Here is a 13,911-nt window from a genome sequence, read left to right on the forward strand (position 1 = left end):
ACTGGAAACATCAGGAAACAGCTAGCCTGACTCTATCCAAAGCGCTGCTAAAGCTCTCAAGCTAATTATCATGTTGTATCTAGTGTTTTCATCCATATGAAGACCAAAGCTTCAAAACAATAAATTGTGGTTTATATGGGGATTTGAGTTGGATCACTTCTTTACATGGACTCTAGGATTTTATCGTATAAAGTTCTGGACATATTTAAATCTTTAGCATGTTTTTCAAAGTAGGTCAATTTTGTCCTGTGAATTTGCAAAACTAACCAAGCTGTTCTTGTCTTCTTATTGTTATGTGACCAAGCTAACTTGCTTACTAGCTTACAGACAGCTAGCTTAACTGATGGTTAGCAAGCTGGCTAGCTAGTAGAACTTCGCTTCATTAACTCTTTATTGTGTGACATGATGTAAAATCCTGAAAACAAAATGCCACTAAAGCGTAAATGTACCAGTACACAGAAAAAAGACAGAAACTCGGTGCTAGCCAGCCGTGCTGTTAGCTTGCTAGCTACTGTAGCATGCTAATTAGCCACTACAAGACCAAGCTAGCTTTCAGGAGCCTCTTACATTGTGAAGATGCACATAAAGTGTCGCCAGGCCTCTCAACTCTCAGCAAATACGCATATTTCCCAAAATGTCAGTTTTTGTTTCAGCTTTTCTAAACCCAGCTAACGAGCTAATTTATTTTTCGCTGATTAAATTTGGATTCCCAGACTCACGTTTTGTCGACTGTCACGCGGCGACTTGGGCTCCACAGTAATATACATACAAACACCTCGATGTATATTTACTATGTTAAGTGAGAACAGCATAGTGAGTTGTCACTGGAGATGGAGTCAACTTTACTATGTGGTAAAAAAAAAACAAACAAAAAATAAAAAAACAACAAGAAAAACAAAAAAAACGGACATGAGAAAGAGAGAGAATGAGAGAGAGACTATGAAAAAAGGAAGAGAAAGAGAGAGAGAGAGAGAGAGAGAGAGAGAAAACGAGAGAATGGCAGGGAGGAGGTTGTGAAACAGTACAACATCAGACAGCCACTGGAACATAACAACACAGAGAGAGACAAGTATTAGGAAAAATGGTTTAATATAGGAGACAGAAGCAAAAAACTGCATCACACAAGAACATACGTTTACAAAAATAATTCTGACTGCTTCAGCTACACAGTTAGTTCACAGAGAAGGACAGAGAAACCGGAAAAATCTAAACAGCTAAAAGCAAAAAATTTCTAATTAGTTGATCTCTTTATTAAACTAATACATTAATCCACTGAAGGTGACTAAATATTTCTATTCCTTCTTTTTCTATAATTGTCTTATCGTGTAGACGGCACAATACAGAAGTCAAATGAAACTTACCGCTGTTGTATAGACAAACTTGCTAGAACTATTTATAAAGCAAAAATGAAAAGATCTGACACTCACCTACCCTCTGTTTTTCGGAAAAAAAAATTAAAGAAAGAACGAATTAAGAAAGAAAGGTAGAAAGAAAGAACAACACTCAAGTGAGGAAAAAGAAGTGAAAGAAATAAAGCCAAAGATCTTCTAGAAAATCTTATATCAAAAGCCAACTTTCTCGATGCCAGCTAGAAATCATACTCGGGGACCAGTCAGGGTCAGGCCACACCACCAGGCCAGACAGCTTTTTTTCTAAGATTTTTTTTTGTTGTATCCTTTAATCTCCAGTATAAAAAATTCCACTGGTACAAAATGCATAAGTACAATCAGTTGTAGAAATAGGAAAGCCTGCATTTTTTGTACTTTTTAAATCCCATCCAGTGACAGATTTTCGAAGTGTTGTCAAACAAACATACATCACGCTTACAGGATCCACTGAAATGCATTGACTTTGGCTTCTCTCAAGACAATAACTTTGAAACTACTGAAAACCTTTTTTTTTTTTTTTTGAGAATTAAAAGAAAAAGAAAAACAACAAAAAAAAAGAAAAAAGAAAAAAAGAAATTGGATAATTTCTACAGACAACAAGCTGTTTTTTACGGCACGGAAAGAGAGAAACACACAAAACATTTTTCCTCAAAAAACTTGACATAAGCCATAATGCAAAGAAACGACAAGTTCAATTTTTTTTTTCTTTTTTTTTTTTCCTTTCAGATTTCATTGTTTGATAAATAGCACTTAAGATAATTAAGAAAGAAGGAGAACAGAGAAGTGAACAGTGACAAGATAGAAAGATTACAACGAGCATCGGCGATGACAGCCCCTGAGGTGAGCCGCTCCACAGAAACTCTGCGTCTACGACCCTCTTGTGCTTCGACATTGAAAACAAAGACAAAGATGCTTCACACGAGACGGTGCGACATCAGGCTGTGTGCAACTCGGTAGAGATTTGGCAATTTTTTTGTTTATTTTTGTTTATTTTTAACTAACATAGTTTTTGGGACAGTTAAAAGATGTCTCGGTTTATGTGGCCTCCACACTCAGCGGATAAAAGTTTAACGTGAAACTGCGCGAGAGTGAAGTGAAGATGTGAATAATGGTCAGGAAACCACTGGTCAGAAAACTGGTCCGCTACCACTGATCGGACCGGGACTTTTCCTCCTGTCCAGCTGTCGTGCAGGTAGTTATGGCTGTTTGTGGCACTGCTCATTTGTGTGTACTGCATTTAGGAAAAGAAAGTCTGCTTGCCTCCCTCCATGAGATCAGATAAAGTTTGGTATTGGGTTCGGTCTTTGAGAGGATAATGAAAGCTGTATTGCCTTCAATCTCGGCTGTGGCTGTTGTTTTGCCCGTGTGGACCTGCGGACGTGACCCTTCCCTCTCCAACCAACAAGCGCTTTATTTCCCCTGTCGCTATTCCAATAAGACGTCTCCCCACATAGCCCTGTTTCTAATAACCCCCGCTTAGCCTGGGAGACAACAACCGAGACGGAGAGCGGCATCCTTCAAACAGACGCCGCCGCCTCGTTCCTCTCCTCTCTCCTCCTCCTCCTCCTCCTTCACCGCTGCCAGGACAAAACGGCCATTTCAGCCTTTCTGCTCTGGCCGATTGGACGAACATGGCGGAAGAGCGAAATCCAGACTTTGACAAGTGGGAGGTTAACTGTACACAAAAGTGAACCCGGACTTGGCACAAATCACTGACTGACTGACAACATCTTCTATTCTTATAATACTGATACAACGCTCCCTGGTTAAGGCGACTGGTGAGCTTTTGTAGAAAATAATGCTGCCTTTTTTATTTTTATTCTTTTTTGTTTTTTGCAGACCGTAAACTAGGCTTTCAGGGAGGGGAAAAGGGGCAGTTGAATAGACTGACAACACTGTGCCATGTAAACGGCTTGACTATGAGAATGTCAATAACACACTTTGGCATCTAAACATGATTTTGGCCCATTACACCACAAGACTTACGTATGGAGAAGTCTTACAACCACTTATAAAAAAAACAAAACGTCAGAGGACACGTTTGTCGAAGGAGAAGTTGAGCGACGAAATCAAACGAGTAAAAAACTTGTTCCGGACCGTCCCGCCTCCCGCGTTTTGACTACTCGGCGGCGGCGGCATGTGCTTTTTCCTCAAAAGACCGAGGCTTGTTTGTGAATGAGCGAGTCTTGCCCTGTGCTTACATCATGAAAGCAAGCGTGCTCGTCTGAGGTGATACACAAAAGTAATGATCCTCGCCGTCTGAGACAAATGGCGCCGGCTACAACTCAGAAACGTTTTGAACCTAACAAAAGGGATAAGAGGATTTGGAGAAAAATAAGGCTTCGCGTATGACTCTCACCTCAATTTTTATTTTTTGCGGCGGAGGCGCGGGACAGCGTGCGAGAAAAACAATCAGAACGATATATACTGAAGCCTGATGTCTGTGTTTGTGTCTGTGTGTGCGAGATACTAATAGAGAGAGAACAGGAGTGCAAAGATTTGTGGTAAGGCTTTGATGAATTAAACGGTTTTACAATGGCTAAAAATATCAGTGCGTGATTCTTGTGTGTGTGTGTGTGTGTGTGTTTTTAAAGTGTGTGTGTGTGTGTGTGTGTGTGTGTGTGTGTGTGTGCACGCTGGCGGGCTGTAGCGGTTTGCTGTAGAGGCTTTCACACTCAGGGGCTCTCATGCACAACAACAAAGTAAACTGTGAGGTCTGCACGAGAGAGTGTGTGTGTGTTTGTGTGTGTGTGTGTGTGTGTGTGTCCGTGTGTGCGTGTATATAGATATATATATGACACATGGGCACTTTTTTTTTTACATCTTTACAAAGAAAAAAAGCAAACATGACATTTTCAGGCAACAAGACCACAGAATAGCAAGTTAACAAACTCTTTTTTAAATCTATATTTTAAATATGAGGGATCCATACAAAACACTTATAATAAAATACCCATGTTATCAAATAATTTCACAAGAAATACACTGACGCGCTAGGCAGGAAGTACCTTCAGAATTTGGCACTAAACTCCACTGATCTTGTCTTTTTTTCTTTATAAGACATTTTGCTGAACAACAAAACACATCTAAATATTGTTTCCCACGAGAGAAATAAAATAATAATGACATTGATGCTTCACAAGCTGACATTATATATATATAGATATATTTATATTTATATATATTTTAGGAATTTTATATAGCTAATTAACCAACAAGAAATTTAGCAAATAGGGACTCCTTAAAAAAAGAAGAAAATAAAAGAAAAAAAGTAACTATTATAGTAATATGAAAGGCTTTGTCTATTGTTCAAGTAAACTGATTTTTTAGTCTTCTCTTGAAAAACATGAGACATTTAAGACCGTTAGACTTGTGATGAAACCACAACTAAACTCACGAGAAGCACCGACGTTAACGCGGGTTACAGGTATCTTAGTATTTTTTTTTTTCCTCTATACATTTAAACAGTAGAAAATATAGGTCATTTCATCATGTGCATTTAAACCACGGATTGTCTATCTGTGAGTCAGTTCAGCAAAAGGTGACACAAGTAGGTAGCATTTCTCCCCCCCAAACAGGGCAAATGTCTTTTTTTATTTTTACCTTTAAACTACTCTAGAAAAAAGTGGTTCTATATATAGACTTTGAATGAGAAACAGAGCCACTTAAAATGGCCTTATCAAAAAACTTTACACTGCCTGAAAAATGTAAAAACCATTAGAGAGCTCTGAGAGAGTCTAATATTGATCAGACAGTTTTTTTCAAAACTGTTTGGAAGTAGTCTTATATTTCAGAGAAACTGGCGCGGACTGCTTCTGGCCCGCGCTCTGTTTCGGCACCAGAAGCAAGATGACGCGCCAATTCCTGTAGTGAACTTTCAAGTTTACTTTAAATGAAGAAGAAGAAAAAAAAAAAACTGACATAAAGAAGAAGAAAAAGAAACAAAAACAAAAAAAATAATGCAAGAAAACATACTGAATGGAAGTCACTTTGCCACAGGTTGTTGTTTGTTTTTTTTCTCCAAAAAGAACATTTTGTTTTTCCATAAAAATCTCAGTCTTTTTTTGTTATTTTTTCATATGAATGCAGCTTTATATCTTTTTCACATTGATTCATTTTCTTTCCCACCCCTCCCTTATCGCCTCCCTCCCTGAAGCCCCTCCCAGAAAACAGATCCAAATGAGGTCACATGCAAAAAAACAAAAAACAAAAACAAAAAACAAAAAACAAAAACAAAAAGAAAAAAAATAATCATAAAAATCAAAGTCCAAAAAAGCTAAAAGTTCAAAGTTCAAAAGGTCAGTAGGCGGCGGAGGAGGAGGAGGAGAACCAGGTTATGATCAGGTGAGCTCGGAAAAGACATCAGAAAAAACAATGACGGGGGAGGAGGAGGACGATGACACTTTTTTTTTTTTTTGGTGGGGATTTTTTTTTTTTGTTTTGTTTGTGTTTAAAGTTTTTTTTTTTTTTGGACGCCACGGAGACATGCTAGGCAAACGATGAGCTAACAGGCATGGAGATGGGTTGTTCTAAAAGGGGGAAAGAAAAAACAGGGGAGAGGAGAGAGTTACACACAGAGAGCCAGAGCACCACACCACTACAGCATTTTATAAAATCAGGAGAAACAACAACAACAACAACAACAACAAACAACAACAAACAAACAACAACAACAATGCAAACTGGCAGAACAGCAACACCACTCACTGATTTCATTGGCAATTTTTTAGCTTTGATTTTGTCGTTTTTTTTTTTTTTGTAATAGAAAATGATATTAATGTTATATGTCTATACCAACAGGCAACAACACACACACACACACACACACACACACACACACACACACATTCATTCGTTCATTCATACACATATACACAAAAAACAGAGAGCACCCAAAGCTTTATCCATCAGATCCCAGATGGATTTTGTCATTTGGGAGAAAATAGTTGTCATTTTTTGGGAGGGGTGGGGGGGTGGGGTGGGTCTTTTTCATTTCTTTCTATTTTTAAAACTTCTTAAATCTTTGTAAGGGTGGGGGTAAGGGGGGGTGGGGGGGTGGGGGTGTGGGGGGGCTACGAACAAACAAAAAACGGAAACACTCAAAAACAAAAAAGAAAACGAAAATCAAATCAAAAGAAAAAGAATAAAAAACGCGAAGAAAAAGGTAGAAATTGGTCAAGTGAAGAAGTAGTCCCACTACGGATGGAGAGAGGGAGAGAGTGGTAAAAAGAGAGAGAGAGATGGATGGATGATGGATGGATGGATGGGCAGCACAGAGAGGCGTGTGTGTGTGAAATGACACAGGGAAGGTGGACGGTGGTGGAGGTGGAGGTGTGTGCGGTTCAAATGGCAGCGGAGTGTTTTGTGATTGTGGTTTTCTGCACTGAAAAAACATGAAAAACACCGGAGAACCCAATTCCACGAGACTTCTCCACAAGGGTCTACTTTAATGATGCTGTATACTTTATAGGAGTCCAATAACTTAACGATAGGCAATAAATAAAATCCTTTTTTTTTTTTCATCTGAGGCAGTAAAAATGTTGTATAAAAATAGAACTGCTTTTTTTACAAATAAAATTTACAGGCCTGTGGCTTTCTGTACTTTGAATTATTCTTTTTTTTTTTAAATCTTTCAACAAACATCAAGTATTTTCAGTTACCCCCTTAACCCATAAACTCTTTTATTAGTAGTATTATTATTATAGCCTTCATCAAATTCTGGATGTTATTTTGAAAATGTTCTACATGCTGTAATATCCATTTCACAACAAAGACCAATGTGATCTGACCCAGAAAAAGTAGTTACTAATTTTCTTCATCTTCTGAGAAATAAAAAACTGTTTTTTTTATTTTCACATAAATAATAAGACATAGCTGGAGTGTGTGTGTGTGTGTGTGCGTGCGTGTGTGTGTGTGTGTGTGTGTTTTCTTTCGTCTTGTGGTGGTGGAGTGTAACTGTATGGCAGGCTGATGTTGCCACTGACTATACTGTAAAGAGGCCACTAACATTTTTGCAGCCTTTGCTCCCGGGTTGCCAGCAGGCGATAGAGGGTTTTTTTTTTTTTTTTTGGAGAAGCAGCGGCGGCCTGCAACCAACACCGCGGAGGTCAAAGGTCGAATGTGCATATTGGCGTGCGCGTCAAAAAAAAAAAAAAAAAAAAGAGAAAAATAAAAAAACAGAGGAACCCTTCGCCAGGCCTCAGGTTCACATCGAGAGAGAGAGGAAAAAAATTTTAAAAAATCATCATGGCTCCTTTGTCTGTACCTCGGTTCTGGCTGTAACTAGTCCTTAAAAATGTATAAATAATCACTGACAAAGAAAAAAAATTAAATAACTCTTAAACAGACTTTTTTGTTTTTAAAAAAGCTACCCAAGATAGCTACTTCCTTCCATTGTAAAAAAAAAAAAACAAAAACAAAAAACAAAAAAAATTGCACAAAGTAATGACGGTAATGGAAGCGTTCATGTGTGTCACAAAAATAAAATTGTAATAAATAATAATACTTGAAAGCTAACATAAAAATCTTCAAAAAAGCAAGAAAAACAAGAAAAAAAAAAAAAACAAAAACAAAAAAACAAGGCGTGTGTGTCTCCCTCAGGGTGGTTGTAGGTCGTCTCCCCCTCCCTCCCTTCCCTCCCTTCAACCCCCCCACCCCCCAGTCCCTGTGTAGAGAGGTCGTGGCTCGGTTTGCTGTTTTTTTTTGTTGTTTTTTTTTCTTTTTGTCATTTTCATTTTTTTGTGGGGGGACTTACCCTAGCAGTGCTAACATGGGGAGCAGATAGACCCTAGTGCTAAGATCAGTACGGTTTGCTGTCGTTCTTGGAGCGCTTCAGCTGCACCTTCAGCCGCTTCATGCCGATCTGGAAGCCGTTCATGGCCTGGATGGCTGCCTGCGCCGACACTGGATTGTCGTAGCTGACGAAGCCTGCGGAAACGGGGGGGGGGGGGGGGGGGGGGGGGGGACACGACACCAGAGAAAAAAATGAGCGGGATGATGATTGAAGAAAAATGTGACAAAATGGTGTCTTTCCAACTAGCATTTAAATCGCAGCAGGTGTTTTAAAACTGAATGTAAAGGTAGCTAATGTGTTAGCTAACATAGCTAGCAAGCTAACGTTAGCTGGTCTGGACGGATAGATGTTACAAAGGCATCAGTGGAATTATTTATGTGAGCATCTCTTAAAATGAAGACAACATCTCCCACAATCCTCACTGTTTCCTGTCAGATATACTGTTCTGTAATGAAAGCTTTGCCTTGAGCCGCCGAGCGGTGCGGCGGATTTCCCTCCAATTTCCGACTCACAATATAAAACACAGGTGGGGACCAATAAGCTTCCTACTTGATGGATCTTGTTTATTTACAGCAACTATACTGCCTCAAAATTAAGGTGTAATAATAAACCGATGTTAAAACGCTACACGAGACGCCCTCACCATGTTGTCTGCGTCTTGAGATCTGATTTATCTGGATTACATTTACATCTACATTAAAATACACCTCTGGTACACAATAAGAGAAGATTAAACTTTAATGACTCCCCCGAGGAAAACCGGGTTGTTGAATCAACAAAACAATGAAAGAATAAAGCTAAGTAAAATAGAATAACAGTAAAACAAATAGAGGAGGTAGAGTGACACTTCCAATGTGAGGCGTTGTGAGTCTGCAAAAATAAATCCTGAGGCAAAAAGCAGAATATCTGCTCCGGAAACACCGAGTCAACAACTTGACCGAGGCCACTGGGGGTCAAAGTGTCAGAATAAAGTTCTCCTGGAGCAGACAGTGAGTTTTCTACTGTGTGTTTTTGTGTTTTTTTTTTCCTGCTGTCTCCGGGTATGTCATTTCCGTGCACACTTCACTTCCTCCTGTAATATTTACAACTTCTAAAAACTGACAGTAAACGCCTCGTCTCGCTTGTCTCGCATCTGTCCTCACAATCCATTTTCTGACAAGTATCAGACACGTTTGTGTTCTGTTCCTTCCTGGATCCATGCTTGATTTATTCCTCTTTCCCTTATTTGCTACATGAAATATGGAGATGCATCGTGTTTAAGGTTTTGTTGCTGACTTTTTTATGCATTTTTAGACAAAGTTTGAGGCGTTTTTTACTCTCTCATTCAACAAACTTCTTAATATCAGATGAAAAGAAATCACTTCCTGTTCCAGCTCAGGGACCGGATCCCCTGAAGTTTAAATAAGTCACGAGGGGCTGTTCAGGTGATCCATGTCAACTCGTTCACCGTGGAAACATCACACAACCCCTTTGTATAATTACCATGTATTCAGATTATGAGTCCCGTAATTTTACAAATTTTGTGCCGTGCGCTGATTAAAATACCACATAGGTTATGCGAAAAATTAATTGGAAATAAATAATTGTAGAAGCTACCAGATGAAAACTGTCTCCACTGTAGCTATAATTAGAAGCACATTACAAACCTCTCCAGGAACCTTTTGAAGAATGAACAGTAAAACATCAGTTTCCTTTCTAGGGATCATGAGGAAACTGTGGGACATGCAGCCGGAACAACTTCCCAGGATATTTTTGACTGCAAAGTTGACAAAGAGCACCTGAATGCACCATTATTTTTCGATAGAAGCGTCTCTCTTCATGTCATATGGGATGTATGGTAACGATGGACAAGAGTCCGTGTTGATGTGTAATCTTTAACGACTTGACGCTGACGTGAGGCATCTTAAATCCTCAATTATTTTGCATCAAGTCAATAATATATATCAGAGGAAAAGCTAAGTTTTATTCCCATATGACATGAACGCATCACCAGGTTCTGTATCTGCCAGAGAATCCAGTCCCTGAACACAACTAAGAGTGAAGACAAAAGTAAAGATAAGTGCAGGCATTTGTGTTCGCTTCCCCCCTTTGTTTGGGGAGCTCACACCGACGCCGGCACTGCCGCCGTACCGAAGCACTTGCTAAGGTTTGTCTGTTTGTCGATGAAGACTTTGGCAGAGACCACGTTTCCGAAAGGCATGAACATCTGGAGTATGTCCTGGTCTCCAAACTCCTGGGGCAGGTGGTAGATGAACAGGTTGGCACCTTCGGGACCTGGTGGGGGGGGGGAGGGAGAGGGAGGGGGAGGGGGGAGAGACGCAGAGCGGGTATAAGGTCAGAGTGGGTTTTTTCATTCAAGCAAAACTGCAGGAGAGGGAGCTCTGCATTGTGGCGACCGGCACTGCTGTGCTGTCGTCATAGGAACGGAGCCGAAGCACACCGCTTAGCACAATATTGCATGACCTTGAGTTTGTTATTGCTTTTAAACAACATTCTGCAATTGTATTGAACATTAAACAAAGATGAAAGCTTTTGGTTTTCATCTAATAATTATATTTCAGCTCTCCACGAACACAACTTGTTCCCTGTTCTGTTGCTTGTGATTCATTCATTCTTTCAGCTGCATGTCATAGGTCGACCCCCCCCCCCCCCCTCCCCTCCTATCACACATCCTAATCAGCCTAATAGGTCAGATCTCTCCGAGTCATTAAATATGCCCTCTGTAGCTAAATGAAGCCGAGAGGGAGTTGAATATTTGTCACATCTTTGTCTCGCCTGAGGGTTTTGAACTTCTGGATGGACTGTCAAAGAAAGAAAGCATCTTTACAAATTTATCTTTGTTGGAAGCAGAGATGAGAAGCGCACAAACAAACAGTATGAGGCTCTGTTTGTTTTACGAGACATTTCATCATCTGGTTTGTATTCAGCGCTGTCGTCTAAAGCTTTTGTGTAGATTTAACTTCAGCCGCCAGGATCTGTGTGAAGGTGGCGCTCGGCAACAGCACTGATATATAATATAATATTTTATATATATATATATAAAATTACATGTACACCTAACAACGAAAATATTGAGGATATTCATAGAGAGAGGGCTGATTAAACACTGATGTCTCAGAATAACTCAGATTTCATTTTGATTGTAAAAGAAATTTCTGTAATTAATTTTCAGTTGATTTAAAACCTGAATAATGAGATTAAGATGCTTTGGTCCAAGTGTTTTAAATCTGAGATTATAAATATATATTGTATATATAGAATAAACACATAGTTTTCAGTAAAATAATAATTTCATTGGACAAAAAAGAAAGAAAGAAAAACAATAAACTTATCTGTGGAAAAAAAAAATCAGATTTCAACAGGTTGTAGTTCAACTTTTTAAATAATAAAAAAACATTTTCAATAAAATTTGGGGTAAATTGTAAAAGTGTCTCTTCACATATTTATTGTACATATCACATAATCACCGCTACACTGATTGTCCATAAGAAGCTCTTCACTTAAAGGGGTTTATGTGAGATTTTACCAAGATATTACATCACTACAGATTCATATTATCAATATTAATATTTTTTTACAATAATAAACATAAGTTTCAGCTGCATTTAAAGTTATTTTATATTTTTCTGGTGGTTTTTTTTTTGTTTTTAGTTTTACATCTCCTCTCTCAGGCTTCTCTCTGCAGCTCTAGTAACAACAGGTCGGTGAGCCAATCAGAGGAGAGGAGGCTCTGAGCCTCTCTTCTGATTGGCTGACGAATAAAAATATATATATAGCAGATTTCGGGTAAACCACTCAGAGAAACCAGATCCTGCAAGGTTTGGATGGTGGGTCCAGGTGGGCGCGGCTTGGTGACTGCTTTGTTGACGGCTGGTTTTAAGGCTCAGTTTCTGAATACAGGCTGTGTGCGTTTCTCTGTGGACTGAGGCTTTGATACTTTCACAGTATTAATATAGAAGCTAGAGCTGATCTATAATCACACTACACATGGACAGAGACCTTTAGACAGGAGGAGCTTTAAATGTCTCAGAGTGAGACGTACAGAGTGAATCCTGGAGGAAACATTGAGCAGCAGTGATGTACTGACGTACGGCCTCATGCTACTGACCCTCTTTCTGGCTGCCGGCGGCCCCTTGCTGCTGCAGCAGGGACTGGCTGTAGAGGGTGGGCAGCGCTGCGGCGGCGTACTGCTGGATCCCTGAGTAAGCCTGCGTCAGCGCGTCCATGGTGCCCGCCGTGCCGTTGGTAAGCCCTGCGCCGCCCAGGCCTCCGTTTAGAGCCGCCATACCTGAGAGCATTTGAGCAACTTTACATAAAACCCAACAATAAAGAAAGAAGAGTGCACTTACTCATTAGCGCTCCCACTGAAGGTTGTGTTTTTTTAACCACACATACACACACTAACACACACTAACACATACACGACAACAGACGCCACACACACACACACACACACACACTGACGTCCACACAGACAGTACTGTTAGTTACACACACGTCATGTCACACACAGAAGACACACCAATACTGTGTCCACACGCCACAGGAACACAACAGCTAACACAGGACACACACACACAATTAGTATCAACACAATAAAGTACAATATGAGTGTAGCTGATGACAGCCAGAGCTGCACACAGGCCAACTGGAGATAAAAAGCACGCAGCGATGCATGCACACGCATAAAGACACAGTGTCGACAAAAACAACAGGACGCAGTGAAAAACAGCAGAATAATGGCGTGAAAACACTCTTTATAACCACGGGCGCGGGCGAGTAATTCACGGCCACCTAAAGCATAAAACAGCCTCTTTGGTGATTAGAACCGGCTCCATAAGCTGTGGGCTACTTTTACTGCTTTAGTGACAGCACTGCTCAGTGGTAAAGGAGGGTTTATCTACATGTTTTTACATCATGATGCGTTTGTTTGTTTTAGAAATAACAGAGGGGCATTATGGGTAGCGAGGAGTCAGGGTTTCAGGGGGAAAAAATGTGTATTATTTTTGAAAAATCTTTTTAAAATAGTGCATCGCAAGTTTCTCGAGCCGGACGGATGTTTTTATTCATATTTTTGCGATAATAAAGCGCAGAAATACGGTCTGAATGTTGTGAGAATCTGTAGATTCTCCACTTTCTCAGCAGGCCTCTAAAATTTGGTAAAAATAAAAGCGACAAACAACACATTTATTATATATCTATCTCTTATTTTACTCACATGTTGCTCTATTTTTAGGAACCTAAGACTTTGACGAACCAATTTCAAGCACTAAAACGATTCATCCACTTCAGCAAACGTTTGTTTTCACAAGAGATTTGAAGAATTTCAAAGTGCCTTAAGAGATAATGTAGAAGAAAGTTAAAAACTGTGTAATACTCAAGCTGCTTTCACATCTGCAGTATTTAATTTATTCTTTCTATTTTACAGTACTTCTATATTCCTATTTTACTCTCTTGACTTTGTTTTTCTGATGTTTTGCCTTTCAGTATGTTTTTGTCGGCCTCAGTGCTTTCCATAAACTCTGATCTGCCCTGTATATGAAATGTCTTTTATAAATAAAGCCGCCTCGCTGAATCAATATTGGTGATTCGCCCGGTGATAAACCAAAATGCGAACACAGCTTATCCGAGACGAGCCGGTATGGGGGATCTTTAAAGTCCCCTCCAAATGAAATGACAAAGAAAGACATACTGACAGATTTATCTGTTCAGTAGAAATTTAAATTCCAG

General features: G+C 39.6%; 1 protein-coding gene across 34 annotated transcripts in view; it reads right to left on the minus strand.

Annotated features, from left to right (window-relative positions):
- Nucleotides 1-1,070: 1,070 nt before the first annotated feature.
- Nucleotides 1,071-13,911, minus strand: part of celf2 (cugbp, Elav-like family member 2) — a 197,371-nt gene continuing 184,530 nt past the window's right edge. For 17 of the 34 annotated variants that reach the window (XM_056367349.1, XM_056367347.1, XM_056367348.1 and 14 more), the window contains 3 exons: nucleotides 12,290-12,469; nucleotides 10,312-10,455; nucleotides 1,071-8,315 (listed from right to left, as the gene is read on the minus strand). In XM_056367349.1, coding sequence (XP_056223324.1) covers nucleotides 8,188-8,315; nucleotides 10,312-10,455; nucleotides 12,290-12,469 — 452 coding nt within the window. In that variant the 3' untranslated portion in view covers nucleotides 1,071-8,187. Of the gene's footprint in view, nucleotides 8,316-10,311; nucleotides 10,456-12,289; nucleotides 12,488-13,911 lie in introns of all 34 variants that reach the window. The other 17 variants (XM_056367321.1, XM_056367346.1, XM_056367344.1 and 14 more) reach the window with 2 other exon arrangements.

Source organism: Seriola aureovittata, chromosome 22 (assembly GCF_021018895.1).
Source record: "Seriola aureovittata isolate HTS-2021-v1 ecotype China chromosome 22, ASM2101889v1, whole genome shotgun sequence".
In the NCBI taxonomy this organism is placed as follows: domain Eukaryota; kingdom Metazoa; phylum Chordata; class Actinopteri; order Carangiformes; family Carangidae; genus Seriola; species Seriola aureovittata.